Raw genomic sequence first — 27,506 nt, forward strand, 5'->3', positions numbered from 1 at the left:
CCCGCTGGGCGAGGTCACCCAGAGGGTCTGAGCCTCCTTAGCCTCCGCCTTGTCTCCTGCAGTGGCTGGAGCAGGGCTGTGAGAGCGAGCCCCGGCTTCCAGACTGGCCCACCAGGTCAGGGGGTCAAGGGAAGCCGAGTCTCAGCAGCCCCAGAGCAGTGAACGAAGTGCAATATAAAACATGGCCATCTCTGGCCAAGCCCGCGGGTCAATGAAAGCCCCAGAAGCATCGGGGGTGCAGGCTGGACGGCACGAGTGAGGGAGGGTTTTGTGGAAAGTGATGGCGGTTGGCTTTGAGGTCTGAGGTGGGTTATGGAGAGGAAGATTCCTGGGTGGGGGGAGAGAGGCGCAAGGGAGAAGTCTAGGTTCAGGGCGGGTGCAGGGGACACGCGGGGCCTCCAGCCGGCTGGCCCGCTCTTGCTCCGCGGAGGGCAGCGGCCTGGCTGCGCATCGGGAGGCGCTAGGGCCTCGCGGACGGACGAGCTGGCGAGGGGAGGGCGCCCTCTCGGGAGGGCGGGCGGGGGCTGGCGGCGGCGGGAGCGGCGCCGAGCCGAGTTGCCTCCGTCCATGGCACGGAGCGGCGGCGGCGGCAGGAGCCCGGCTCGATCCGCTAGGTCACAGCCCCGCGCAGAGCGAGCAGACGACGCGGAGCGGCCCGGCCTCAACCGGCCCGGGAGCACCGCGCAGACAGTCGGGCCGCGCCGCCGGGGGCCGCCCGCGCTGCGCTGACAGCCGCGCCCGCGTCCTCCCCGCCGGGGCGCTCGCCGGACATGCCCCCGGGGCGCGGCGGCGGGGACCCCGGGGCTTGCCTCCGCCCAGGGCCCCCCGCTCCGCCCTCGAGCGCCCCGGGCCCCCGCTGAGCACGCCTCTCGCACGCCCGGATCCCTCCGGCCGGCGCGCAGACGGGCCCCAGCGCTGTCGGTCCCCGCGGGGCGATGGGCTGATGGGCGCCGCGGGACGCAGGATGCGGTGGGCGCCCGCGCGCCTGCTGCTGCCGCTGCTGCAGTGGCTGCTGCTTTTGGCGCCCGAGATCCGCGGCGCGCCCGGCTGTCCGGTCCCTATCCGCAGCTGCAAGTGCTCAGGGGAGCGGCCCAAGGGGCTAAGCGGCGGCGCCCCCAGCCCGGCGCGCAGGAGGGTGGTGTGCGGCGGCGGGGACCTCCCGGAGCCTCCCGAGCCCGGCCTTCTGCCTAACAGCACCGTTACCCTGTAAGTATCCTGCTTGGCCGGCCCGGCTCGAGCCCCGACGAGGGGACGAAAGGAGACCAGACGGGAGGGGTGGGAAATGGGGGACAGAGTCGACGCGCCACTTCAGAGACTCTAGGACAGGCCTGAGTCCAGAAGCCGAAAAGGGAGGCTTGAAGAGAAGTAAGGGAAAGATTAGGGCTCCAGGGATGTGGAGGGAGGAAGGAGCCTTGCGGGGCGGGGGCTCCCCAAAGTGAGGCACCGCGGGCGCCCACTCACCTGCACAGGTGACAGGGAATGCGCGCTGGCGGGACGCCCGCGCCCCTTGAGTTTCTAGCCAGGGCTGGTGTTGCGGACCTTCGGGGGGTGGGATGAGGGGAAGGCTCAGGGAAGACCGACGCCCGCGGCCCAGTAGATGGCTGTGGTCGTTACCACCGCGGACGCGTCCCTGGCCGCACTGGAGGAGTCTCCCGGCTTCATCCAGACGGCCTGGCTCCTCCAGTGGGGGGCGCCCCATCGGGCCCCGGAGCCTGCCAGCCCCGCTTGCAGCCCGTCTCTCTAGCGCTGGCGGGAGGGTGGGCTCGACAAAGTCTGTCCTTGGGGTGCAGGCGCTTCTGGTGTGAATGAGACCCCGGCGTCCCGATTCCCACTAGGACCCCTCTCCCGCCGTGCGCATCTGTGAATTGAGCTCTGCTCTGGATCCCGCATCCCTCCCTCTTCCTCCCCTCCTCGGATATAAAGACAAGTGAACTTTGGCTGTTTCTCGATTGACTTCGCGAAAAGAGTGCAGAGAAAGAAACCTGGCCGAGGGGAAGGAGGGTGCCTCCCAGCCTCCTTCCGTCATACCCTTTCCCTCCTCAAGCCCGGGCCTTATTAAGCCCTCACTTTGCTGGCAACCAGCGCGGCCCGTTGCGCCCGCAACCCGACCCCAAGCCTCCTCGATGGGGGTCCGAAGTCCCCGTAACTGCAGGAGAATTAGCGACCCCTCCCCACCGCAGAGATTTCCTGCGCGGACCACGTGCTTGGAGCTCCACGCACGCCGTGGACCGGAGGGTCGGGCCCTGGCGGCGGCCCCTTCCTTCCTTTCCCGTCCTGGATCCAGCCTCCAAGCCGCTTCCCCTTCCCTGTCCTCCTGACCCCAGCGGCGACCGCTTCCCCACGGCCCCTTGCCCAGAGTTGGAGCTGGCTCACAGTCTATCCGATTGTGTCCAGAACAATACAGTAACGCCTCTGGTTGGGTGAGTTCAGAGGCTGCCCGCTTCCTGACAGGACACGACTGGTCAGCCTCTGACGTTGTCCGCCTGGCCTGCATTTTCCCCAGCTGGGGTGGGTGTGTGCATGTGTGCATTAGGGGGGTGGAAGCCGTGTCTCTGCTCTCTCCCACGTCCCAGCAGCTCAGGGATACAGCCATGGCCTGGGAAGGCAGCTGTGGCAGCTGATTCAGGTCCCTCTGAGTGTCCACTGGGGTTGAAGTGTCCAGACAGGCCTGGGCATTCCCCAGCCCACTCAGTTCTGGAGGAGAAAAATGCTTGCTGTGTGGAATGGTTGGGCTGATGTCTGTGTGAGTCCCCGCTGGGCCACGATAATTCAGTTCCGAGAGGATCGTGTGTGTGCCCTGGATCCTGCAGCAGCCGTGCTCACACGCATGTGTTGGGATTAGGGAATCCTAACATACTGACGGCAGAAAGAAGGGGGGAAACATTAAGAGGTGGTTTTGCAGTACATTTTAGAATGATTTGGTAACTAATGCTTTCCAGCCACGGCTAATTCCCATCGACGCCACTCCAGGGAGAGAGCGGGGCCAACTCTTGGCGAGAATATATCAGAACAGGGTGGCAGCCAGCAGGACTGCTAGCTCACCGTCCCATCCCAAACCAGCCCCGGAGGAAGGGCCCTTCTTTTGTCCCAGGCCACTGACCTACCTGGCTTAAGATACCTTCCAAAAGAACAGCCCCCCCCCCGCCCCCGCAGCCTGGCTGGACATCTCCGCAGGAACAACAGACAGGGCAGGTCAGGCCGGAGCAACCCCTGAGAGCCCGCTGGCCCATCAGCCGGGGGTGTGACTAAAAGCTGCCACAGACATATGCCTTAGGCTCTCCCCACAGGCTCCACCTAATCCCGATCCTGACTGCAACCCCTCCCCCAAGCTGCCTTCTGAAGGAAAAAGAGCGCACGTTCTTCTTCAGCAGAAGCTTGGCAGGGATTCTCTTCTGGGGGCTCAGTCCCCCCAGCAAACCCACCCCTACCCAGCAAGCATCTCGAGGGAAGAAGGAAAAGACGGGCTGGGAAGGGGCTTTTGCCGCTCCAGCCTGGCAGCAAAGAGAGGCTATGAGCACAAAAACCTTCACACTCTCCCAAACTCCTCCTCCTTACTCGTTTATTATTCTTTTTTTCCAAATTTCCCCTTTCCCCTTTCTGCCCATCACCTGGTGCAAACAACAGGACTTGGGCCAATAGTCTTTGCATTATTGCTTTCCCCTCCCTCCGCCTCCCCTGTTTTCCTCCAGAATGGGCCACCATCTCCCAGTCCCCTCCACACACCGCCCTGCCCATGTGGGTCCTGGGGGAGTTGGGGGAGAGTCTGGCCTCTGCTTTGGGAAGCCCGGCTGACTGTTCAGGCAGAGGAAGAGCTAGATAAGGTGCCTGTCTGCAGAGAGCCTCCGTCTCTGCTCAGAAAGCCTCCAAGCCGTTGAGGGCAATCCTGTCGACAGCCCTGTGCACCTCACGGAAAACCCTTCCACCTCCACTCTGTTATCTCGGCTTCTGCCCTCTGGTTTTGTAGACTGCAGGCCCCCTCTCCCCACACTTGGCTTTTTTTTTTTTTTTTTCTTCCTCTAATGGATTTTCGTTCGTGGTTTTCCAGGAAAGCTGAACTCTTGGCTTCCTTCCTGATCTGCCTGCCCCACCCCAGCCCCCATTCTCGAGGCCCAGTGCACAGGGCACGTCCTGTCCAGAGCAGGAGCCTTTATGGGCCTTCCCTGAGGGGCAGGGTCTCATGGGCGGCGGGGTGGAAGTGGCTTATCACAGGGAGAACCCGGGTGGAGGAGGGAGACGCAGACCACTGTCAACCCCCCGCCCGCCCTGCGCAGCAGCTGATGGGCCTGCCCTCTGGTTCTGGGCTCTGGGAGTTTGAGTGAGGGGGATACTAAGGAATTCCAGGAAAGGGCTGATGATGGATAACTCTAGAAGGAAACCTCCTACGAGGACCTCCCAGGACATCTAAGCAGGCCCTCGGAGGATACCAGGCAGTGTCATAAATTCCTGGGCCCCTGGGCCGAAAGGGGCCTTAGGGACCAGCAGGTCCGGCCCCTAAATCAGCGTCTGACAGCTGAGCAAACTGAGGCCAGATGGGGAGAGGGCCACGTCTCGCCAAGAGCCACACAGCTTAGCTGACGCCAGCGTCAGGATTAGCTGCTTGGGTTCGTTTAGTTTTCCTCTCAGGTGAGAGACTCGCTGTTCACCTAGCTGGACTTGGGACCCAATGGACACAAAGCCTGCTTTAAAAAACCCGGTTCCTTCCCAGCAGGACCCAGGCCCTTTTGACCTGGGAACATTCCAAAGCTGGGTGAGGAGAGGGGCGGGCATGGGATGGTCCCTCGGTCCAGATTCTCCCAGGGCCCGCAAGCCCCCATCCCCTCAGCCTCCCATCTGGGGGAGTTGCCCGCCACGTAGGCTGCCCCCATAGGGGAGAAGGGGCAGTTCCCACCCAGATGTGCCTAGCGGAGGCCGGGGCCCTTTGCTGGGAGTTTGGTGGTCTTTGGGAGCCCCGGGGGAGGGGAGGGGAGGGGAGGGGAGGCCCCTTCCCAGCCCCACCCCCACCCCGTGCTTGGCCCAGCAGTTCTTGAGCACAGACATCCCTCTGGACCTCCAGCTCTGGACTGGGCCCACCTCTCAGTGCCCCTCATCCCAGCCCCCGGGATCCGCTTAGGGGGAGTTTGGGGCAAAGTGTGCCAACCGCCTGCACAGAGTGCGAGCGGAGGGAGATGGTGGCTGGAGGGGCGGGCCGCGCGGCCTCCCCACCCCCTTGCCTTCCACCCTCTTTCCCCCATATGGTTCTCATAAGGTCTGGGCTCAGAGACAGCAGCCAGAGGAAGTGGCAGTGTACAGAGAGCTTTTGTGCCGGCGGAGGGGGAGGGGGAGGGAGCGAGGAGAAAGAAGGAAAGGAGGGAAGAGGCTGGAGACTCCAACACACTCTCCCTTACCCTCCCGATGGTGCCGGGGGAGGGGCGGGGAGGGGCGGGGAGGGGTCTCAGCTGCAGCGCCCCCATGTGGGCTCCCGGACCCCCGCTGGTCTGAAGGGAGGGACTCAGAAGGAATCTCCCCGGCTACCTTCTGGAGGAGCTGGAGGCCACCAGCCCAGGCTCCAGGACTCATCAGCCCCTTCCTGGAGGTGTTAGGAGCCCTGCCCTGAGGGCTGCCCCTTGTGCAGGACGTCGGGGCCCAGGGTCCCAGCTCAGGGGAGCGCCAGGCGGAGAGCAGAGCCATCCGTGCTTCACTGGCTGAGTCCTTCTTGCACCAGAGAGACTGGACCTGTAATTCCGGCCCCCAGTGGGACCAGGACCCAGAATGGGTTATTTGGCCTGAAATTTTCAGAACCCATGCAAGAACCCAGCCACTCCTGACCCCTAAGGAAGTCCCTTCCTGCCGCCTACTGTAGATCACCCCTCTGGGTTAGGGTTGGGAGGGATGCAATCCCTAGTCCTGGTGAGTCGGCGAATTTCCCCCAAAGGCACGGGCAGACCGGTGTAATTTGAACCTCACCGTAAATTGACCCTTAAATTTGGGGTCATGTTTTTAAAGGGAGCGAGTGTTCCTAAGTTTATGCCACATGGGAGTCATTGGGATAAGAACTCTTTCCTAAAGGAGAAAGAGTTCCAGCCACCTCTGAGGTGATCTCTGTCCTTCCATTCAGTGAGCTCTCCTCGCCAAAGCCCAGAGACGGGAGGTGAGTTCCCCCATGCCACGCAGCGTGGACCAGGACCCCTCACGCCCCCATCACCCTGAGGTAGAGCCTTCGCCCCCGTGGGACCAGACAGAGAAGAGGGGAGGGGAGAGGAGGGAAATGGCCCTGGGCTGAGGAACCAGAAGGAAAATCCGGTTAACTGCTAGGAAGGGGCTGTTCAGAGGGGCTGTTTATTTTCATTCCCCCAGCCCAGCCGCTCCGTTCTATTTAGAGCTCAGACACTGACAGGACAAAGCTGCCTCCTCCCCTTCCTCCCTCCTCCGGGGGCCCCCATCCTTCCCAAACTCCAGAACATTCCTTTGCTTTTAGAACTGGGTGATGGGGGTGGGAGAGCAGAGACACTGTGGAGTGTAGCTAACGCGGGCAGCCCTCCCAGGACCCAGCTTTCCCAGCCCTGGGAGTGGGGAGAGGCGGGCTGGGGGAGCCGGGCTGGGGGAGCAAAGGGTGTGTAAAGTGGATGGGACCAGGTGAGGGGCAGGGGACCAATCTGTCACGGAGGAGCAGGGAACCGGCTACAGAGAGCGGCCCAGGAGGGAGTTCCAGCCTGAACTTGAGGGGCCAGACATCTCCCAGCTGGAAAGCGAAGGGGAGGTCGAAGCCCCCTCCTCCCTCTCCTCTCCCGGCCCCCCCTCCCGCAGGGCGCTTTGCCTGATGGGAACTGTGTGTTGGAGCAGAAACTCTAGACTTCAGGAGACTCGACATCCAGGATGGGAAAAGCCATCAAACGTACGGAGTGGGAATCTTCGGTCCAGATCCTTCTTTTACTGAGGAGAAAACCCCCAGAGAGGGGCTGACTTGCTCAAGGTCACACAGCTCCTAGCCAGACCCTAGGGCCTCCTGCTCCGGGTCATCCCGGTCCCACACTGACCAATCAGAGCCGTCCTCCCTGGGGACAGGGCAGGGACATAACCAATCCGCTTCCCCCACGTGGATAGTGAGCCGGGGAAAGGGGTGCCACCCGCAACGATACATGTGTACTTAGGGGACCACTAAGTACGAAATCACTTCACAGAGGATTTGGTGGGAAGTGGAGGCAGGAAAAAATGCCTCCCGACTTGGGAAAATCGGGGTTCCTGGACCAACCCCACCTTCCCTGGGGCTCTGCCCCTCCAGACAGCCACCCACCGATTCCGCCAGTGCCTGTTGTGAGGTGAGAGAGCTGGCCTTCGCCCTCAGGGGCCTTGCAGTCTCACCCTGGCGACTGAATACAGGCTCACAAAGCAGGACAAGAGCAGGACCTCCAAGCTCCCAAGGAAAACCTCTGGGCTGGAAGGATTAAAGGACTAATTTATACTTAGGAATAAAAGACTGATGACAGACAGATCCTTTCAGGTTTATTTGTATGTTTAAAGAAACCTACTTTCTTCACCTAAAAGCTTGGCTCCCCAGTGGTGAGATGTTAGGCTGTGGGTGCAGGAAGTGCTTAAGGTGGATTGGGAGTAATTTCCCAGCTTCCTCAACCCCCGGGGACACACGCATGCAAATAGTCCACCCGCTGTGACACATCTCCCTTCACCTTCCACGAGTGGGAGATGGTAAACACCAGGTCTCATTTGTGTTTGTAGTACTGATGTGTTCCACAAGGCTGAGCACACAGTAGGTGTTCACGTAGGACTGAAGACCAGATGAATGGATGCCCAGGGTGAATGATTAAAGCAGAATCAATTCCAGTGCTGGGGGCCCCCAAGTCCCCATCAAGGCACACTGACCGCCCACCCTGAACACCAGTAGGTTAGTCCTTCCCACCCCCGCCCCAATTTCTTGGTTTCTGCCTAGTGACCACCAGGATGCCGTGACCTTGCAGAGAGGGTAGAGAAAAGGACCGAAGGAAGGCCCATGTGTAGGAGCCGTTGCAAAATAGTTTTCCCTCTTGACCTTGACCTCAGGCCCTGCCTGGACAGCCCAGCTTCAAGGCTGAGGTCAGAGGCTATCTCAGGACATGGCTCTCTAAAGTCTAGGGAAAAGATGTCTCACCTGGGTGCCCTCCTAACCAGAGGGGGGCTGACGGACAGGCTTCCAGCCAAGGGAAGGATGGCAGGAGGTGTGGGAGTGCTGTGTGTCCTCTCCAGCATTTATGTCCCCTGCAATCAGGCTCGGTAGACATGAAGGCAACCTTTAGCCTGAGGTGTGTGTCAAAGCAGGGCCTGTGGACCAGAGGTAGTCTCCTGTTTGGAGATCCCACTGTCATATATCAGTCAGGCTAAACTGCATCTACAACCTTTATGAAGCAGCACAGTTATTGCTACTTGGCATAACATGACATTTGGTAGTTCTATAGCTAAGTCTTCCTTAATTTATGTTTGTAGCATTTATATTTCAGTCGTGATTTTTTTTTTTTTTTTTTAGGTTTCAGATGCCCTTGTGGGCCCTGGAAATGCTCCAAGGCCCTGGGTACTGTGCCTGTGGGCGGGGCTGGGAGTACAGTTTCACCTTGATGGTGCAGCTGGTAATGGGCCTGAGGCCCTTTTGGTGTTAGCAAGCAGACCACCCTCCTCCCCTCACTGATGGTCTCCTGAAGACACTGCCGAGGTGCCAGCAGCAGTTGTTGGGGATGGGCCCCGCACAGCCCAGAGGGCCTTGGCAATGGCCTAAATTCCAGGCTCAGAATTCCTGGAGAGCACGGGGCCACAGTGTCCAGGCCTGTGGTCCTTGCATCTCTGTGCTGGGGTGGGGTGGTGGGTCGGTGAGGGGGCTGACATGTATGACTCTTCCTGCACATGTGAGAACCCTTTTGTTCAGGCAGGTGCTGGCCCCGTGCCCAATGGGGCGGTGCCCATGTGACCCCAATAGGGTCATCTTTGATGTCGGACTGGGATCTGGCGAGCTTTTGCGGCTGCCCAGAGGCCACAGGGCCTCTGCAGACGCCAGCCACTCGCTCCCGTGGCCTCCAGCCTCATTAGTGGTAACTCTGCTTGCTGCTCTTCCCTAAAATAGGACCCGAGCCGGGAGAGAGTTCTGGAATGGACTCAGTGTGCCCCCTCTCCTTGGCCAGATTTCAGATTCTGGGGTAGAGAACAGGGGCCCCCAGGGACTGGCCCCCCTTCCTGTGAAAATGTGATGTTGGGTGGTAGACGCGGGAGAGAGGGAGGGAGGGAGAGAGAAGCCGAGGATGCTGGGTTGGGCGGGCCTGGGGTCTGAGGGGTGGGAGGCATGGTTGGGAAGCAAACCCACCTGACAGGCGCCCTGTGCTGGTGCTGGGGGGAGGCCGGTGGGGCTGAGGCTGTCTGGGTGGGGTTGGGAGGCGATTAGGAGGGGGTAGAGACTGGCGTTGTGTCTGCGACTCTGGACAGAAGCATGGGGCCGCCCTGCCTGTTTTCCTCCCATGAGAGCCTAGCGTGGCGGGAACATTTTTCTCCCTATTGGATGGGGCTGTGTGTGTGTGTGTGTGTGTGTGTGTGTGTGTGTGTGTTTCATCTACCCCATTAGCAGCCCTGTAACTGCCAGCTTCCTACCTGCTCCAAACACTCTCCCAAATCCCTGCCCTCACCTCCAGAGGACTGAACCTACCAGCATCATTGAGGCCATTCTCCCCCTAATCTGGGCCTGAAGTAAAATTTCCTCAGCCCCATCTAGGTTGTTAAGACCAAAAGATCCAGTTCTGGGTATCTGGGGACTAAACCATACCGATACCTGCTGAAGTCTGTCCAAGAACTGGAGACGTGGCAAGAAGGGGCCCATTGGAGGAGAAGGATGCAGCGCTGTTTGCCTGGTGCCCCCGCTTTAGTGAGTGGCTTAGAGGGTGGGCGATCAGGAATGTGTTCTCGCAGTGAGAAAAAAATCTCATTTCAAGACTCTCCAGGATGGAGTTTACACTGGGCTGGCCGAGCCTGCAGCATGGGCCGCAGCCGACCCCCAACGCCACCCTGCTGTACCCTCTCCTCCCCAGCCCGACAGAGGCTGCCTCAGAGAACGCGGGCCTTGGGGTGGCAGCCAGGAGATGAGCTGCCCTGGACCAGAGGCTTGTCCTCACCTGCCTTGGGGGCTGGTCCCCATGCTTTGCTCTGTTCCCAGGCCACACACACACACACACCCAACCCCGGCCGCCTGAGTATCTCCCCAGCAGCCCAGACTTCCTCCTGGGGAGGTGCTGGCTACAAGGAGACTAAATCAGGGATAAGACTTAAAGCCACCGGCCCCATGTGGCCCTGAGTACTTGCGATGTGGCTGGTCTGGGTTAAGTAAATTGTGCTGGAAGAGGAGAATCCACACCAGATTTCAAGACTCAGTACCAAAAAAGGGAAAATATCTCATTAATAATTTTTGTTATTTATATAACTTATAATATATGTATATTTATAATATATAATAATATATTTATTATGTGTTGAAATGATAACATTTTGGGTGCTTTGGGGTAAATAAAGTATATTATTAAGATTAATTTAATTTTTAACTTTTAAACAATGTGGCTGCTAGAACATTCTAAATTATGTATGCAGCTGGCATTGTACTTCTGTTGGCCAGTTCTGGGTTAAATTTGGGGTATGTGAAAGGTGTTCAAGGGTTAAAGGACAAAGAGTCTGGAGAATGTTGGGTACCTATCCCCCCAACACTACCACTAGACTTGCCTGGATAGGGTTCTCCAATTAGGATCCCGGGTTTTAATATCAGGGATTTGGGAGTTGGAGAATTTGTTTAATTTTCTGTTTTCAATTCAATGATCTTTGAACAAAAAATTTTTTGCCCATAATTTTTTTAAAATTTCTATTTATTTTATTTATTTATTTTCGGCTGCGTTGGGTCTTCGTTGCTGCGCACGGGCTTTCTCTAGTTGTGGTGAACGGGAGCTACTCTTCGTTGCAGTGCACGGGCTTCTCATTGCGGTGGCTTCTCTTGTTGCTGACCACGGGCTCTAGGCAAGCGGGCTTCAGTAGTTGTGGCGCACGGGCTCAGTAGTTGTGGCGCATGGGCTTAGTTGCTCTGCGGCATGTGTGATCTTCCCAGACCAGGGCTCAAACCCATGTCCCCTGTATTAGGCAGGCGGATTCTTAAGCACTGCGCCACCAGGGAAGCCCCTTTGCCTATAATTTTGAGATAATTTTTTACTAGAAGGTATTTTCATTGTGTAAGATTTTCATTTCTAAAGTCAGTGTTTCTCAAACTGGGATCCTCAGACATATTTGCAGGAAATAAGATACTTTTCCCCTCCCTTTAACAGGTCCATACTCCACTCAAGTTTGGGAATGTTCTCAGGCTTCCCCCTTCGTGCACGGGGCTGTGATAACCTGGCTCCCCCTGTTCCTCTAACCTTCCACACCCCCTACCTCTCCCCTGTGCCCCCCCCATCAGCATCCCCATCCTTCTCCCTCCCCAAGACCCAGGGAGGGGCAGTCCCTGGGAGAGACCCTTGGGGTTTGGGGAGGCTGAAACAGATGCCCTTTCTCACCCCCCTTGCTGACATTTCAGGACCCCTCCCGACATTACTAAGGATACTGAGGGGTCCTCTTGCCTTCTCCAACATTTAATGCAACCTCTGAACCTCAGGCTCGGAGGGTGTATGGGGGAATGAGCAGCAGATGAGGTGGGACGGGCTTCGATTTAAAACTCACACCATCAAGAGCCTGTCCCCACCCAGGGGGCCACCGCAGCCCCACCAGGGCCTGAATGAGACCATTCGAGGCCCTAAGAACTGACAAGATAATTTATAATTGGCCACCACAGGTAACGTGAAATAAAAGTATCCTAACCCATAAAATGAGAATAAAGGGGTTTGAGAAAGTTCTAATCATTCATACGATGACTACTGTGATGTGCTTTTTGAAATATCAAGACAGTGTGTGTGTGTGTGTGCGTGTGTGCGTGTGTGTGCGTGTGTGTGTGCGTGTGTGTGCAGCACTTTGGAAACCCAGCACTCCCTCGAAACCCTCCACACAGTCACCCTTGAGACCCTGCTGGGAAACGTCACCATTGGAAGGACAGTGAGGGGGGACCCGAAGGGGAGGAGGGGCCTCTCTGGAGAGGGGAGAAGGGAGGAAGGAGATGAGATGCCACATCTTCCCACTGACCCACAAAGCCCCCTTCCACCCTTGCCTCCGTCCCGGCCATGGTCTGTTTTCCATGTGCCCTTGAGCGTGGTGTAGCATGGACGTCTTGGGGTCCTCTCACTGCCAGTCTGGTTTGTGCACCCACCCACTTCCATTAAGCTTTGGGGCAGAGCTCTGACAGCCCCTCCCGGGCCCTGCCCCCGCCCCCTGCCCCCGCCCCCTGCCCTCTCCCTTACTGTCCAGCCCAGAGGCTGCTCGCTGGAGGGGAGGCCCAAGGCCTGCACCTCTGGCCTTCCCTGGTCTGTTCTCCACCATTCAGAGCAAAGATGGGAAAACTTTTGCCTCAGCGCAGGGCGGGCAAGAGCTGGAGCTGAGAGGCTCATTAAAGCTTTTTAATAAGCAATTAACTCAAGGGATGAGCCCTCTGGCTGGCCTGGAACTCTCTCCTCCCAGCGGGGAGCCTGACAGAGAAAGGCTGAGCGGGTGGGCAGAGTGGGTTCGGTCAGGAGCTTGGGGCCCCTTTCTGCTTCCACAAATACAAACGAACAAATAAACAAGACTCCGAGTGGGCAGAGGCAGAGGCTGAGGCCTGGGCTCCCCCGGGGCCGAGGACTCCATCAGTTTCCGGTCAAGGCTATAGACAGGCTTGGGGACGCATGGGCACTCCGTCCCTCTGAGTTGGGGGCCTTTGAGGGGAGGGAGGGGACCCCTTCTGGTGAGGTCCTCAGCTCCCGGAGTGATGGAGACCCCGAGGAAGGGCAGGTCCTCCCACCTGCCTGACTTCCTCTACTACCTGCCAGACCATTCTCCCCAGCACTGTCCTCAGATTACTGGGCCAATGGCTTGAGCAAGACAGAGCTGTGGAGGGCAGAAAGGGGCTGCCGTGGGCTCAGCCCTGTGGTTCCAAGGTCAAAACGGGTCATCACAACTTCACACCTGCTCAGCTCACCTGCGCACAGAGCCTGTCAGACCCAGGCTGTGGGGAGACCCAGGGCAGGCGACACGTGTGACCTGGCATTCAGTGGGCTGACCACGAGCCGTTCGCTGGCTCCTCCCCGTGGTCTCCCGGAGCCCAGGGTGGGGCTGCTCCTTGCCCAGCTTCAGGGGGCGCCGCTCACACAGAAGGCAACACTCTCCCATCTGTGTTCTCCCCGTCCCTCCAGGCTCTTGAGCAACAACAAGATCACCGGGCTCCGGAACGGCTCCTTCCTGGGACTGCCCCTGCTGGAGAAATTGTAAGTGCTCGGGCAGGGTGGGGTGGAGGTCACGGGCAAGAGGTCGGGCCAGGGAGGGTGAGGAATCCTGGCTGCTGAGGGGCCCGGGACCTGCTGGCCGAGCAGGGCCCACAGTCGGACTCAACCACCAAGTGGAGGGCAGAGGAGCTGGTCCGGGAGGGAGAGACCAGTTCCCTCACCAGCCACAGCACAGAGAAGCGGGGACACGGCGCTGGTCCAGGCAGGGATGGGGGCGTGGGAAGCTCATTAACACTCTTTAATGAGCAATTAGCTACGAGGGCTGAGCCCCTTAACTGTCCAGAAGCCGCCTCCCCGTCCCAGCTGGGGGCCCAGCATAAAGGGCAGAGGGAGAATTTAGTGTGACTGAGGCCTCTTTCCTCCTTCCCTAAACACAGTCGACAAACAAAGCTCCAAGGGGCCAGAGCCCTGGGCTGAGGGTGGGGACAGCGGATCACATCCACTTCTCCCCCCCCCCCTTCCTCCCCACGGCCCTGGATTACAGCTGCGTCAGCAACGGCATCCTTGGCTGCCCTGTGGACCGACGGCAAGGGCCCTGCTAGCCCGAGAGAAGCTCCTTCCCAGAACTGGGGACCTGCCTCGGTCACGGGCAAGTCCGTGCCAAAGGAGGGGCTTGAGTCAACCCCTCTCTCGATTCCCCGTTCAGTTGGCAACTCCCGATCCACAGCCTGTACAACAGCTTTGGGTCCTGTCTCCTCCACGGGACCCCTGGGCCTGCTGTCCCTCCAGGAGCTGGACCCTTACCACCTCCCCCACGTCCAGGCCCCTGTCTCCTAGCTCTGCTCCCACCTGCTGGGCGTTCCCAAGGCCTCCAACAGGGTCCTGCCCCCTCTAGTACCATTTTGCCTGAAAGGCTTGGATCAGAGCGATGGGGGATACGAACGAATAAGGCAGACGCCTGCTCTCAAACAGCCAAAGAGATCACAGTCTAGTGAGACCACAGACCTTGCCATATATATAGGAATGAAGTAGGTGGGAGTTGCTGTGAAGTCCAAAGGAGGGATCAGCGAAGGCTAGAAAGTTCAAGGGTGATAGAGATGCAGTATCGACATGATGGAGTGTAGATCTTTAACCAGGACAACAGTCTTACGAGGTTGTCTCTATTACACCCACTTCACAAGGGAAGGGCAAGGCTCTCCCCCAAGCCGCCTGTGGGGAAAGCTTGGTGGCCTGGCTGGGTTGGGGGCGGGTGGAAAGGGACACAGCCACGTTTGGCGTGGAAAGGTGGAGCACGTTCTGTGGGATCAGGGCATGTGGGGGGTGGGAGGGCTCCCGGGATGTTAGCCACGGTGCGCGCACACAGCGTCCGTGACCAGGTCCCGCTGACTCTGCTCCGAAAGGGAGGAAGGGCTGCCCCCGAGCTGCTATTTAGAAGACTCGTTAGGTACCAACATTCTCCTCCACGAGCAGCTAAGCATTCAGGAGCTGTGATTCCTACGCTCAGCCCAGGCTTGGTCTTAGAGGGCTGAATCGCCAGAAAGCAGATGTTCCCTCCTGGGATCTTTTGGAGAAAAACTAACCGCAGCTGCCCGCAGTCCTTTGGCCCCGGCCAAACCAGGGCCAGTCACCGCCCGGCGTCCGTCTCTGTTCTCCTTAGCACAAGCGAGAGCTGCCCAGAGCCTCCTGAGGCCTCTGGGACATCTTCCCATCTTTACCCTCTCGCCTCATCTGCCAAAAATCCGCTGGGTCTGCCCCCTTGCTGGGTCTGCTGGGTGGTCCTTCAATCTCATGAGGGTAGATTTTCTGGTGAAGATGAGACGATGGCCTTCTCCTTCCCCCCCTCCACGCAAGCCTACCCAACTGGACCCCTCCCCACGGCACCGGGACCCAGATCACCACCCTGCAGGTGCACTCAAACCACGGGAGGCAAGCAGAGCAAAGTGGGAGAGGAGATGGGAATAATGACCTATGCTGAGGGAGGAGAAAGGGCACTAGAGTGAGAATTCTAGGTCCTGAGTTGGAGCCCCTACCCTGTTAGTAATCATCTAGTCATTCACTCTCGGGATGTTTCTTGAGCCCCCTCCGTGTGCCAGGCTGCATGCTGGGCATCCGGAGTGAACGCGGTAGGCCTGGTGCCTGCCCTGGGGAACTTACCTGCCGCTGACGGGACCCAGAACACAGCAAAGAAATGTATAATAGGTCAGGAGACCATAAACACTGCAGAGGAAAACAAAGCAGCAGGGGAAGGGGGGCAGAAAGCACTGGAATGGGGGCCGCTATTTTATGTAATGAGGTTAAGGCCTCGCTGGAGGTGATGGAGCCCTAGCCCTAGGGAGGGAGGGAGCTGGCGGGCAGGTAGTTGTCTAGAGGCAGAGGCAGTAGCAGCGGGGGAGGCCCTGGGGTCCAGCCCGTCTGGTGAGCTTGAGGTGCAGAAGGGCAGCGTGACTGGGGAGTGGTGGGGGGTGGGGTCAGAGGGATGCCTCACTTTGGGGCCTCAGTTTCCTCATCTGTTAAAAGTGGGGGAGGGGGGAGTCCCTGGCGGTCCAGTGGTTAGGACTCCACACTTCCCTTGCAGGGGGCACGGGTTCGACCCCTGGCCGGGGAACTAAGACAAAAAAAAAAAAAAAAAAAAAAAAATAGGGTGACAGGGCAGTTTGTAAAGTGCACTCTGGATTTAAAACTCTATGATCCTTGGGTGTGTGTGATACCCACAGAGCTGCAGAAGGAAAAGATCAAAAAGCCCAGTGACACGGCCGGGCTTTCAGAGGAGGGGAGGCTTCTGGGCAGAGGGGTGCTGGGTTCAGCATCCTGGCCTCACTTCCCTGGGATGGAGAGGCAGTGCAGGGGCTGGAGGAGCCCAGGGTCTCCAGCCTGGCTGGTCACCACTGTATCAGTCAGGCTTCTCCAGAGAGATAGAACCAATGGGAGATGTATGTGTCTGTGTCCTTATATAAATATACAAAGAAATTCTTTCTTTCTTTCTTCTTCTTCTTATTTTTTTTGGCCTCATCACGCGGCTTGCGGGATCTTAGATCCCTGACCAGGGATCAAACCCGGGCCATGGCAGTGAAAGTGCCGAATCCTAACCACTGGACCACCAGGGAATTCCAAGAAATTATTTCTTTATAACGAAATTTACTTTAAGGAAATGCCTCATGTGATTGTGGGGACTGGCAAATCCAAAATCTGTAGGACCAGCCAGCAGGCTGGAGAGTCAGGCAGGAACTGATGCTGCAGTCTTAAGGCAGAACTTATCTGGGAAACCTCGGGTTTTGCTCTCCGGGCCTTCAACTGATTGGGTGAGGCCCACCCACGTTAGCAGAGGTCGTCTCCTTTATTTAAAGTCAACTGACTGTAGACGGTAACCACATCTACAAAATACCTCCGCAGCAGCACCTAGATTAGTGATTGATTAAGTCACCGAGGGCTGTAGTCTGACACATAAAACTAACCATCACACTCACTACCCACTACCCCAGAGGTAGGGAGAGGTCCTGGGCCCCGGTCCTGAAGACGCTAATTCATCAGGTCAGCAGGGGCCTGGGAATTGTTTACAAGGTATGCGGGCAATTCTCATGCTCATTGGGGTTGGGAACCAGTGGACCAGATGACCCCTGCACTGTGGGCCTATTCATCGCAAACGAGACACCGTGGCTTGGCGTGCAGTTGGTGCCAGGAAACACTGATCTCTCTGTCCTCTTGGACTCAGCCGTCCAGGCTGGGGCGGCGGAGCCCATGGCAGCTTCACATCCCACAGTCCATGCAGCAAGTCCCATGGGAGTTAGCGGCCTGTCTGATAACTGAGTAGATGTGGGCTGCTCCAGAAAGTGCCAGCATTGCCCGCCCTGCTGAGCGCCCCTCTGGCCTCTGCAAACAGGTGGGATGTAAGTGGGGGAGGGGATCCCCTGTTGTGCAGTGCAGGGCCCCGAGGCCGGGAAGGGGACACAGAGAGGGCCCTGAGAGGGAATGTGCCTGAGATGATCCCACGGGAGGACCCGTGCTCCAGAGAACTGGGGGATGAGGTGGGATGGGGGAGACACACCTTTATCAGCCAGGCAGGCTGAACTGGAGAATCTGAAACAGTCCAGCAGAGTTCAAGGCCAGCCCAGGATTGTGAAGAAGGGCCCAGAGGTGTGTGAGGCCCTGTCTCTGAGCCCTCCTTTGTGTCCCGCCTCCCTCAGCGTGGACTAGCCAGAGGAAAGGCTTTTGGAGTGAAGGGGCAGGCGATGAAAGGGCACAGGACTTCACCCTGGAGTGAAAAGAGACGGGGATTGAATTCCACCTCCATTTACCTTCTGGGTGCCTGTTCAGGCTCCCACCTGGAACAAGGGGCAAGGCACGGCTCCCTGACAGGTGGTCACGGAGATAGATGAGTTCACCCAGGAAGAGAGCAGGGGACACCTCGGCCTTTCAGTAAATGGCCGTCCCCTTCTCCTCGGAAGAGTTCCAAGTGGCAAGATGTCACACCAGCCGCCCCAGACCGCTTAGACTCGTCCAGAGCCCCCAGCCCTTGGCAGGCAGTCGTGTAGATGAAGTCTACGGGCGGAAAGGACTCGCTAGGATCATTCCTCGGGTCCCTCGCATCTCTGCCCGGAACCTCCCCGCGCATTCAGCAGAGGGCCGGCCACCTGAAGACTTTCCTGGCCTCCAGGGTGAGCCAGCCACAGTGAGAAGCCCCCAGACCGTGGACCGAGCCGGCCACAGGGCAGACAGCCCCCAGGAGAGGTCAAGGGAGCCCGGGACTGGGCGTGCAGGCCTGCGTGTGGATCTGTGTGGACACACGCCCCCGGAGGCCTGTGCACGCCCGGAGGAGAGGGCCCGGGGCGGGAGCCTGGGCAGCCCCAGGATGATTTGTCGTTGCCTAATGAGATTAATGAGCCCCGGGGGCTGGTATGCCGCGGTGCTGGGGCACTCATTAGACGCAGATGCTCACGGGAACGATGGTGGGGGAGGGGGGGGGCCTGGGGGCGGGGGCGGTGCGTGCGGCTCACCCGCCAGGTGGTTTCCATTAATCTGGGGGCGGGGCCGAGCGTAAGGCGGCCGGGTTCTAGCCCTCCCCCGCCCCCCCCCCCCCGCCCCCCGGCGCTGGAGAGGAATGCTGCGCCGCCGCAGAGGGCGCGGGAAGGGAGGCCGGTGGGTCCGGGGACAGCCCTCCTGCTCGCTGTTGTAGGCCCAATGCCTGGCACCGGGTATGTGCTCCATAAATACCTACTGGATGAGATCAGAGACAAGAGGGGCCCGGGGCGTGGCGCTGCGAGGGAGCCTAGGACCGCCTGGGGTTTCCTCCTGGTCCCCACAATCTCTCCGTTTCCCCTCCCCCCAGGCAACCCCTGGACCTGCGGCGGGGGCTTCTGCCCACTCCTCAGCCAGCCCCACCCCCCCTCCCACTTTCTAAGGAACCCTGAAAGTCCTGGAGGGCCCAGGGGAGCTGCTGTGCGGCCTCCAAACCTATAATTCGGTTTTCAAACCCACAAGCAGGGAGGTCTGTGGGGGCCAGAGGGAGCCAACTTCGTGCCGCCCCGCCCTGTGCAAGCGTGGGTACACACTCACACACACACACACAAGCTCACACACACACACGCTGTCATACAAACTCACACGCTCACGCTTAACAGCTTTAGTGAGACATAATTTACATACCATAAAGTTCACCCGTTTAAAACGTAGGATCCAATGGTTTTGAGTATATTTACAGTTGCGCAATCATCATCATAATCTAATTTTAGAACATTTTCATCCTCCCCCAAAGAAATCTTGAATCATTAGCAATCACTCCCCGTTCCTCCCCCCCGTATTTCCCACCCCTAAGCAAACCACTAATCTACTTTCTGTCTCTATAGACTTGCCTATTCTGGACATTTCATATAAATAGGAAGCACACAGTATGTAATCTTTTGTAACTGGATTCTTTCAGCAAGCATAGTGTTTTCAAGGCTCATCCATATTATAGCATGTGTCGGCACGTCTTTCTTTTTTATGGCCAAATAATATTCCATTGTATGAAGATACCATATTTTGTTTACTCATTCATTAGTTGATGGACACTTGGGGTGTTTCCACTTTGGGGCTTATGAATAATGCTGCTATGAATATTCCTATATGTGTTCTTGTGTGCATGTATGTTCACTTCTCTTGGATGTGTACCAAGGAGTGGAATTGCTGGGTCATATGGTAACTTTAACTGCCAAGCTGTTTTCCAAAGTGGCTGCACTATTTTACACTCCCATCTATAATATATAAGGATTCCAATCTCTGTTTTTTAAATCATAGCCATCTTGGTGGACGTGAAGTGGTCTCTCATTGTGGGTTTGATTTGCATTTCCGTAATGGTGTTGAGCACCTCTTCATGCATTAATTGGTCATTTGTGTATCCTCTTTGAAGAAACGTCTATTCAAATCCCTTGCCCATTTTTTTCAGCTGGGCTATTTGTCTTTTTATTATTGAGTTGTAAGAGTTCTTTATGTATTCTGGATAGAAGTCCCTTATCAGGTATCAGATTTGCAAATATTTTCTCTCATCCCAGGGCTTGTCTTTCAACTTTCTTGGTGGTATCCTTTCAAGAGCAAAAGTTTAACATTTTCAAGTCTAACATATCAATCTGCTCTTTTTTTTTTTTTTTTGGCTGCGTTGGGTCTTCGTTGCTGCACCCGGGCTTTTTCTAGTTTTCGTGAGCGGGGGCTACTCTTCGTTGCGGTGCGCGGGCTTCTCATTGCGGTGATTTATCTTGTTGTGGAGCACGGGCTCTAGGCGCGCGGGCTTCAGTAGTTGCGGCACGCGGGCTCAGTAGCTGTGGTTTGCGGGCTTAGTTGCTCTGCAACATGTAGGATCTTCCCGGACCAGGGATCGAACCCGTGTCCCCTGCATTGGCAGGCAGATTCTTAACCACTGCGCCACCAGGGAAGTCCTCAATCTGCTCTTTTATTGCTTGTGCTTACACACTCAGTCTTACACATTCAGCTTCCTGAGCTGCTTTTTCCCCAGGAAGGACATAGGGCAAGATTTGCTCCCAGGGATCCCCCGCCCCCCAACTTCTGCCATAGGGTGTCCTTCCCCTCCATGTGGACATAGGTACAGGGAGAGGGGTCTATCTTGATCCAGGAGCCTGGTCTGGATTAGGCGAGGGGGTGTAGGGAGGGAGGCTCCACCCATAAGCTGCATTTTCTCCAGGTTCCAAGACCAGAGGTCTGTGGAAGCAGACAGAGGGCAGGAGATTCCACATCACAGAAGCATCTGTGCGTCCTTGCGACCTCACCTAAGGAATGAAGGAATCCAATGGGAAAGTCCAGAGCAGGGGTTTGTAACCTGGGTTCCACGAGCCCCTGAAATCAGATGCACAATACTGGGGGTAGTGCATTCTTCTAGGGCAGGACTCCATAGCCCTCATCAGATATTCAAAAGGATATGCTAAGCAAGAAAGGTGCAGAACCACCAACCTATAGGGGCCTCGCGGGTCCACAAAAATATCCAAGTTCTATGGTAGCGTTTCCTCCTACCACTAGGGAGGGTACAGCCCCAGAGCTGCGTCCCCCACCTTAGGGACCAGGAGGCCTCAGCTGCCCAGGGGCCAGCCCCCATCGGGCTACCAGCTCAGCCAGGAGCCGCCCCTGGCCCGTGCCCCTCCGGAGAGGACCCAAGACTGGTTGGTCCAGGCCAGCAGGCCATCTCTGAGGGCACTCCTTCTGAGGGCTGCCTTGGTCACCCCGGAAGCCGCTCTGCGGGCGTGAGACAAGAGGTGAGGACCGCCGACACTTGCTGGAAGCTCCCCTTTCAGAAGGCCCTGGCTGGCCCGGGCTGCAGGAAACCCAGGGCAGGAAGGGGCTGGGCCCGAGCGGGCTGCCTTGCTCCCATCTGTAGAGCATCAGTGGGGCAGCCGGGCGGGGGTTCTCGAGGGGGGCCAGGGAGGAAATGAGAATAAACATAGTGAGCGGAGAGGGAAGGGGCGGGGGGCTGCAGCCTGGGCCCCTTGGCAGCCCATGAAGGGAAGTGACACAATGAGGAATGTGTCTCCCTCTGCTCGTCCCCCGCACGGGTGGGAGGCGGAGCCCTGAGAACGGCCAGAGCCCAAGAGGGGCCGGGGGCACCGGTTGCAGCAGCATCGGAGGACGGGGCTGTGCGGGCGGGGGACCGGCAGGAAGGGCAACCCTGGGCGGGCGCTCTCCGGACACCTCCAGCCTCCACTCTGCAGGAGCCTTGTAGGGGCTGCGTTCCTGCACATTCCCTGCCTGCACGCTGGGGATGGAAGCCGTCCCTCTAGGAAGCGGCCCTTCCGGGGGCTTCCTCTTCTTTCTCAGTGGGGCGCAGGGTTATGCAGCCCAAGTCCTTGGTATGAGAGGGTGCTGAGGTGTGAAGACCCCCGGCCAGGGGCAGGGCTGGGCAGGGGATTTGTTTCATTTCTGTCTCTCTGTCTGTGTGTGTGTGTCTCTCTCTCTCTCTCTCTCTCTCTCTCTGTCTCTGTCTCTCTCTCTCTGTCTCTCTCTGGGTGTTTTTGTCCCCAGCTGGGACTGTCTGTGTGAAAACAGACCCCCTGCTGGGATGGCACCTCCCCATCCTGGACACCCATTTCCTCTCCCCACAGCAGGGAGCTGGCTCAGTTAACCCCCTCCTGCCCATAATCCGGAGTTGCCCCTGAGACTTTGGCCTGCAGAGCCAAGAGGGTGGGTCTGGGCCGGGGGGTGGCAGGGCCTTGGAAAGCAGGCTGACCCCACCAGCCAACCTAAGTTGGTTATTCCAGGAACCCCCCACCCTTGCCCTCTGCCTCATGATCTCCTGGGTGCTCGGGTGGGCCCGAGAGGATGTTGGAAGGTAGGGAGCTAGCCAGGAGGCTGCAGCCCTCCCCGCCCCCCGGTGGGCAGTGAGGCCTCCTGGTAAGGTCTCTGTGGGCCGCGAGCCTGTTCTGGTTTGGCTCGGGAAAGGCCCAGGTAGGCCTTGGGTAGGTGGGCAAGTGTTGGGTCAGCCTGGCGCCTCTCCCCACGGCTGTGCGCCACAGAGGACAGGGTGCTGGGGCACGCCAGGGGGCCGGCCATCGCCTTGGGCCTCAGTGGTCTCAGAGGGCTGCCGGGTCTGGTGGGGGGCTGGGGCCATGTGGGCACCGGCCGGTCCCCAGTGGGCCGGGACTGTCCCTTCGGCCCGCCCCTGCTGCCCCTGGGAGGATGTGACAAAGGGGAGGGAGGGTGGCACTCTGATCTGACTGTGTGGTGGAGTTTGAGCCACCAGAGCCTGGGACAGAAGCTACTCTGAAAACTTCCCGGCAGTTCGTCCCTCCTGGTGGGTGACCCTTGGCCCTGTGGCGCCTGGGGGCCAACTGCCATCTTCTGTCCAGTCTGTGACCTGCTGGAGCCCAGCCCGAGGTGGCACTTCCCCTGCCACCCTCTCTCTCATCCGAGGCCCTTCCCCCGGATCTCTCTCAGTGTCTGCATCCTCCCTGACGATTGTCTGACCAGGGAGCCAGGGAGGCAGAGGGGGACCCGTCTGAGAGGCCAGGTCCTTCATCCGGCCTCCCAGCCGCGCTGAGGCGAGCAGGGACTTAGAGGGAAACAGAGACCCCAGCAGTGGCGGCGGCGAGGCCGCCCGCCCCGGGGAGCCGCGTGGCCCCGGAGCGGGCGAGGTGTGAGGCCCCTGCTTGCTTCCCACAGGGACCTGAGGAACAACGTCATCAGCACAGTGCAGGCGGGCGCCTTCCTGGGTCTGGGGGAGCTGAAGCGCCTGTGAGTGGCCTGGCCTGACCCCACGCCCCAGCCCCCCTCATCCCTGGAGGTGGTCCCGTGGATCCCAGAGCCGCTGCCCTCCCACTCAGCCTCCCTCACTGCCTCTCCTCCCCGCACGCAACAGGCTGGGGGCAGACACTTCATGCCCCAACAACGTCTCCTCTTTCTCCGCTCCCCCCCCAAGCCCCGCCCACACGCGTGTGTCCCTCACAAGCGGATCCGTGTGCTACCACGTGGCCGACTTGCTGAGGTTGTGTGTGTCTCTCCAGAGATCTCTCCAACAACCGGATTGGCTGTCTCACCTCTGAGACCTTCCAAGGCCTCCCCAGGCTTCTCCGGCTGTGAGTGAGGGGCGGGGAGGCGGGGAGGGGGGCAGAGGGAAGGCTCCCCAAAGCCTCACGGCTCCCCGCATTCTCGTCACTCACCACCCACCTCCTGTGGCCCAGGGAGAGCCTAAGATCCCCTCTCCCTGTTCCCTGCAGAAACATATCTGGAAACATCTTCTCCAGTCTGCCACCGGGGGTCTTTGATGAGCTGCCAGCCCTTAAGGTTGTGTGAGTATCCTTCCCCAGCCCGAGCAGTCAGGCCCCTGCTTCCTTCCTCTGCCCAGGAGGGAGACGCATGAGCACCGTGCCCACGTGGCAGGAGGTGGGACAGACAATGGCTGAAACTCCACCATACGCGCCTCCCCCGTGCTTCCCGTGGCGGCCATGGTGGCAGCAGGGCACACGTGCACAATTTTGCCCTCCCCGGCCCTCTCCAGCCTCAGTCTCTCGCTGGGGCTCCATCCCCACCCCGGGAGCCCACGCTCCCTCTGCTCTACCCTGTGGCCCCTCCACACCCCCTGCAGGGACTTGGGCACCGAGTTCCTGACGTGTGACTGCCGCCTGCGCTGGCTGCTGTCCTGGGCCCGGAATCGCTCCGTGCAGCTGTCGGAGCGCACGCTCTGTGCCTACCCCGGCGCCCTGCACGCCCAGGCCCTGGGCGGCCTCCAGGAGGCCCAGCTGCGCTGCGGTGAGCAAACCCGCACCCTCAGGCTCCCTCCTGAGGGGCCCCTGCTGGCTCAAGGCTCCCTGTGCGGTGGGTTTGGTCTCCAGGGCGTCCTCTCCCTCAGATCCCACCGGGGGCCGGTCCTCCATCTGCTTTTCTAAACTTCCTTTGGGGCCGCTGCTTTGTTTATGTTTTCATCTGGTCCCACCTCTTGGGGTGACAAGCGTGCAGTGGAAAGAAGCATCTATTCGTTCAAAACCCGCCTGCTCCTCTCCTGTGCTCTTATCTCCGGAGACTCTCCAGCCCCCCTTCTCCTTCCGAGCTGGGGCGGGCTCCAGACCAGACAGAGGGGCCTGGCTCTGCCCCCACTGGACCCTCACCCATGGCTCAGCCTCACGGCCAGTGTCGCCTCCCACAGAGGGGGCCCTGGAGCTGCACACACACCACCTCATCCCATCCCTCCGCCAAGTGGTCTTCCAGGGCGACCGGCTGCCCTTCCAGTGCTCGGCCAGCTACCTGGGCAATGACACCCACGTCCGCTGGTACCACAACCGGGCCCCTGTGGAGGGCGACGAGCAGGCGGGCATCCTCCTGGGCGACAGCCTCATCCACGACTGCACCTTCATCACCAGGTACAGGCCCTGCGGCCCCTTCTGGGCCCACTGCGCGGGCGGGGGTGGCCACGGTACCCTCACGCACCCCGCAAAGGAGATGGCCTGATCCTGGGAATACGTGCAGATCCAGGACTAAGTCAGAAATGGTCTGGATGAGGGACACAGATTGAATGCCTGATAGAAAAAAAACGATTATATCTGACATTTCTTCAGTGCCTTTACAATGATATAGCGGCTCTCACCTGTTATTATTGGACTTGATCTCTCCAATAGATTGGCAAGAGAGGTAATATTATCTCTGTGATAAAGATGGGGAAATTGGGGAATTCCTTGGCGTTCCGGGGGTTAGGACTCAGCGCTTTCACTACCAGGGCCTGGGTTCACCCTGGTCGAGGAACTAAGATCCTGCAAGCCGCATGGCACAGCCAAAAAAAAAAAAAAAAAAAGGGACGGGGAAATGGAAGCTCAGAAAAACACTAACGGAAGGCCAATCAGAGTTAAAGAAGTATGTACGTGTATCCCTGGCTCAGTTAAAGAAATGAGCCTGAAGCTGACGCCCTGCGTGCCCCAGGGCGGCCCCCGGGCGCTTGGGGAGGGTGGCGTGGCCGCAGGGAGCGCCTCCAGCCAGCCCTCGCCCGCCCGCCCGCCCACAGTGAGCTGACCCTGTCTCACATCGGCGTGTGGGCCTCGGGCGAATGGGAGTGCTCCGTGTCCACGGTCCAGGGAAACGCCAGCAAGAAGGTGGAGATCGTGGTGCTGGAGACCTCGGCCTCCTACTGCCCCGCTGAGCGAGTCGCCAACAACCGCGGGGACTTCAGGTTCGAGACCCAGGCCCCAGCCCACACCCCACTCCTGCCCCTGGGACCACCGGTGACCAGTCCCCCACCCACTCCAAGCTGGAGAAAACACTGCCTTTTGTCATTCAGCTCCAGGTCCCGCTGGTGTATTTATAGAGAGCATATCCTTTCGTATAAAATCACCCTCCGAATGTGCTGTGCAGAACAAAAAGGTTGTTTTTTTCTTCCTTACATGCATAGTTGACAAAGCTCTCCCACTACGGATGCCACACTTTCATATCCCAGTGGCCTCTCACTTAGGCAGGGAAGGAGTTATTCTCCCCATCGTACAGCTGAGAAGACTAAGGCCCAGAAAGCATAAGTGACTTGAACTCAGGACTTCAAGTCCAGCCTCGCAGCACCAGTGACAGCACTGTCCCAACAAACACAGCTTTAGAAAGAAGGTGGAGCTTGGGAAGCCCTTGAAGTCCAGTCCAAACAAACACCCTCTTCTGGACCCTTCCTGCAGCTCCCAAGGAGTCTGGCCTCACAGTTCTCGGGGCAGGGGAGGGACCCTTGCCCTGAGGAGCCCAGGTCATCGGCAACCTCCCGCCTGTGCCCCCAGGTGGCCTCGAACCCTGGCTGGCATCACAGCCTATCAGTCCTGCCTGCAGTACCCCTTCACCTCGGTGCCCCTGAGCGGGGCTGCCCCTGGCACCCGCGCCTCCCGCCGGTGTGACCGAGCTGGCCGCTGGGAGCCGGGGGACTACTCCCACTGTCTGTACACCAACGACATCACCCGGGTGCTCTACACCTTCGTGCTGGTGAGGCCGGGAGAGGGGAGGGGCGGGGTGCGGGAAAGGGGGAGGGGAGAAGCCTGCCTCCTTGGGATGCATGGTGAGGGGCCACGGGCACCGTGTCTCATGCTCTTCTCCTCTAGCTTTCCCTCTCCCAGGGGATTCAGAACCCCAGGGCCACACTCGGGACACGTGGGCCACCCCAAGGTCCCCCATACAGCAAGGGCAGCCTTAAGCAGAAAGCAGGGACAGCGTGAGGTCGTCCCGTTGTCCTCAAGCAGTGGCATAACCCGTGGGCGGCCCTGAGTTGGGAAGGGCTCACTCCTGACCTTCGCCTCCTGTCTGGATCAGACGCAGCTGTGGGCTAGACCCTGCTCCCTAGGCCCCATTGCTCTGAGCAGCAGCACAGGGGAGGGGGCCCCCGGGCTGTTTTGGGGGAGAAGGAGCCAGATTAGACGGTGCCCTTTCCTCCCCACACCCCCAGATGCCCATCAATGCCTCCAACGCGCTGACCCTGGCCCACCAGCTTCGAGTATACACGGCCGAGGCTGCCAGCTTCTCCGACACGATGGACGTTGTCTACGTGGCTCAGATGATCCAGAAGTTTCTGGGTTACGTCGACCAGATCAAAGAGGTGAGATTCGATCGGGCCCCTGGGGCCCCTGGAAATCACCTGCCCCCCACCTGCTCAAGCCGGCCTCGCCCCAGCCTCTGGGTCCCCAGCCCCCCTCCTGCCCTCAGTGACCCCGCCCCCGCCTCCAGCTGGTGGAGGTGATGGTGGATATGGCCAGCAACCTGATGCTGGTGGACGAGCACCTGCTGTGGCTGGCCCAGCGCGAGGACAAGGCCTGCAGCGGCATCGTGGGCGCCCTGGAGCGCATTGGGGGGGCCGCCCTGAGCGCCCACGCCCAGCACATCTCTGTGGTACGGTGGGCCAGCTGGGAGGGTGCCCTGCCCAGGGAGGGACAGGGAGGGACCTCAGAGGTGGCGGGGGCCGGCCCTTGTCATCCAGGAGCAAGTCCTCCAGGTGTGCACCAGCCGTGCGCCCGGTTAGCGAGAACACCGAACGTGACTAGGGTTCCGTTCGTGTGGCATCAGATTCCAACTTGTCGGGAGCAGGGCAGAGGAGAGGGAGGCCAGCGACATGGGAGGAGTTACACAGGGCTTCGTGCGGGGAGCCGAGTTGAAGGGCTGGCCCGATGGAAGCACGTGGGGGTGGGAAGGAGGAAAAGGACCAGCAGGAAGGCTTGGGAGCCAGGCAGCAGCACCTGGGAGGGAGCGAGGGTAACGGAGACTTCTGTT

The 27,506-nt window shown here is 59.1% G+C and overlaps 1 protein-coding gene across 1 annotated transcript in view; it reads left to right on the forward strand.

Moving 5' to 3' along the window:
• Nucleotides 1–523: 523 nt before the first annotated feature.
• The window catches only part of ADGRA2 (adhesion G protein-coupled receptor A2), a 34,634-nt gene continuing 7,651 nt past the window's right edge, over nucleotides 524–27,506 (forward strand). Inside the window, exons 1-11 of the mRNA XM_068532079.1 lie at nucleotides 524–1,206; nucleotides 13,293–13,364; nucleotides 22,956–23,027; nucleotides 23,297–23,368; nucleotides 23,510–23,581; nucleotides 23,878–24,041; nucleotides 24,436–24,649; nucleotides 25,285–25,449; nucleotides 26,033–26,231; nucleotides 26,689–26,838; nucleotides 26,967–27,128. Coding sequence (XP_068388180.1) covers nucleotides 944–1,206; nucleotides 13,293–13,364; nucleotides 22,956–23,027; nucleotides 23,297–23,368; nucleotides 23,510–23,581; nucleotides 23,878–24,041; nucleotides 24,436–24,649; nucleotides 25,285–25,449; nucleotides 26,033–26,231; nucleotides 26,689–26,838; nucleotides 26,967–27,128 — 1,605 coding nt within the window. The 5' untranslated portion in view covers nucleotides 524–943. The remainder of the gene's footprint in view (nucleotides 1,207–13,292; nucleotides 13,365–22,955; nucleotides 23,028–23,296; nucleotides 23,369–23,509; nucleotides 23,582–23,877; nucleotides 24,042–24,435; nucleotides 24,650–25,284; nucleotides 25,450–26,032; nucleotides 26,232–26,688; nucleotides 26,839–26,966; nucleotides 27,129–27,506) is intronic.

The sequence above is a fragment of the Eschrichtius robustus genome, chromosome 21 (assembly GCF_028021215.1).
Source record: "Eschrichtius robustus isolate mEscRob2 chromosome 21, mEscRob2.pri, whole genome shotgun sequence".
NCBI lineage: Eukaryota > Metazoa > Chordata > Mammalia > Artiodactyla > Eschrichtiidae > Eschrichtius > Eschrichtius robustus.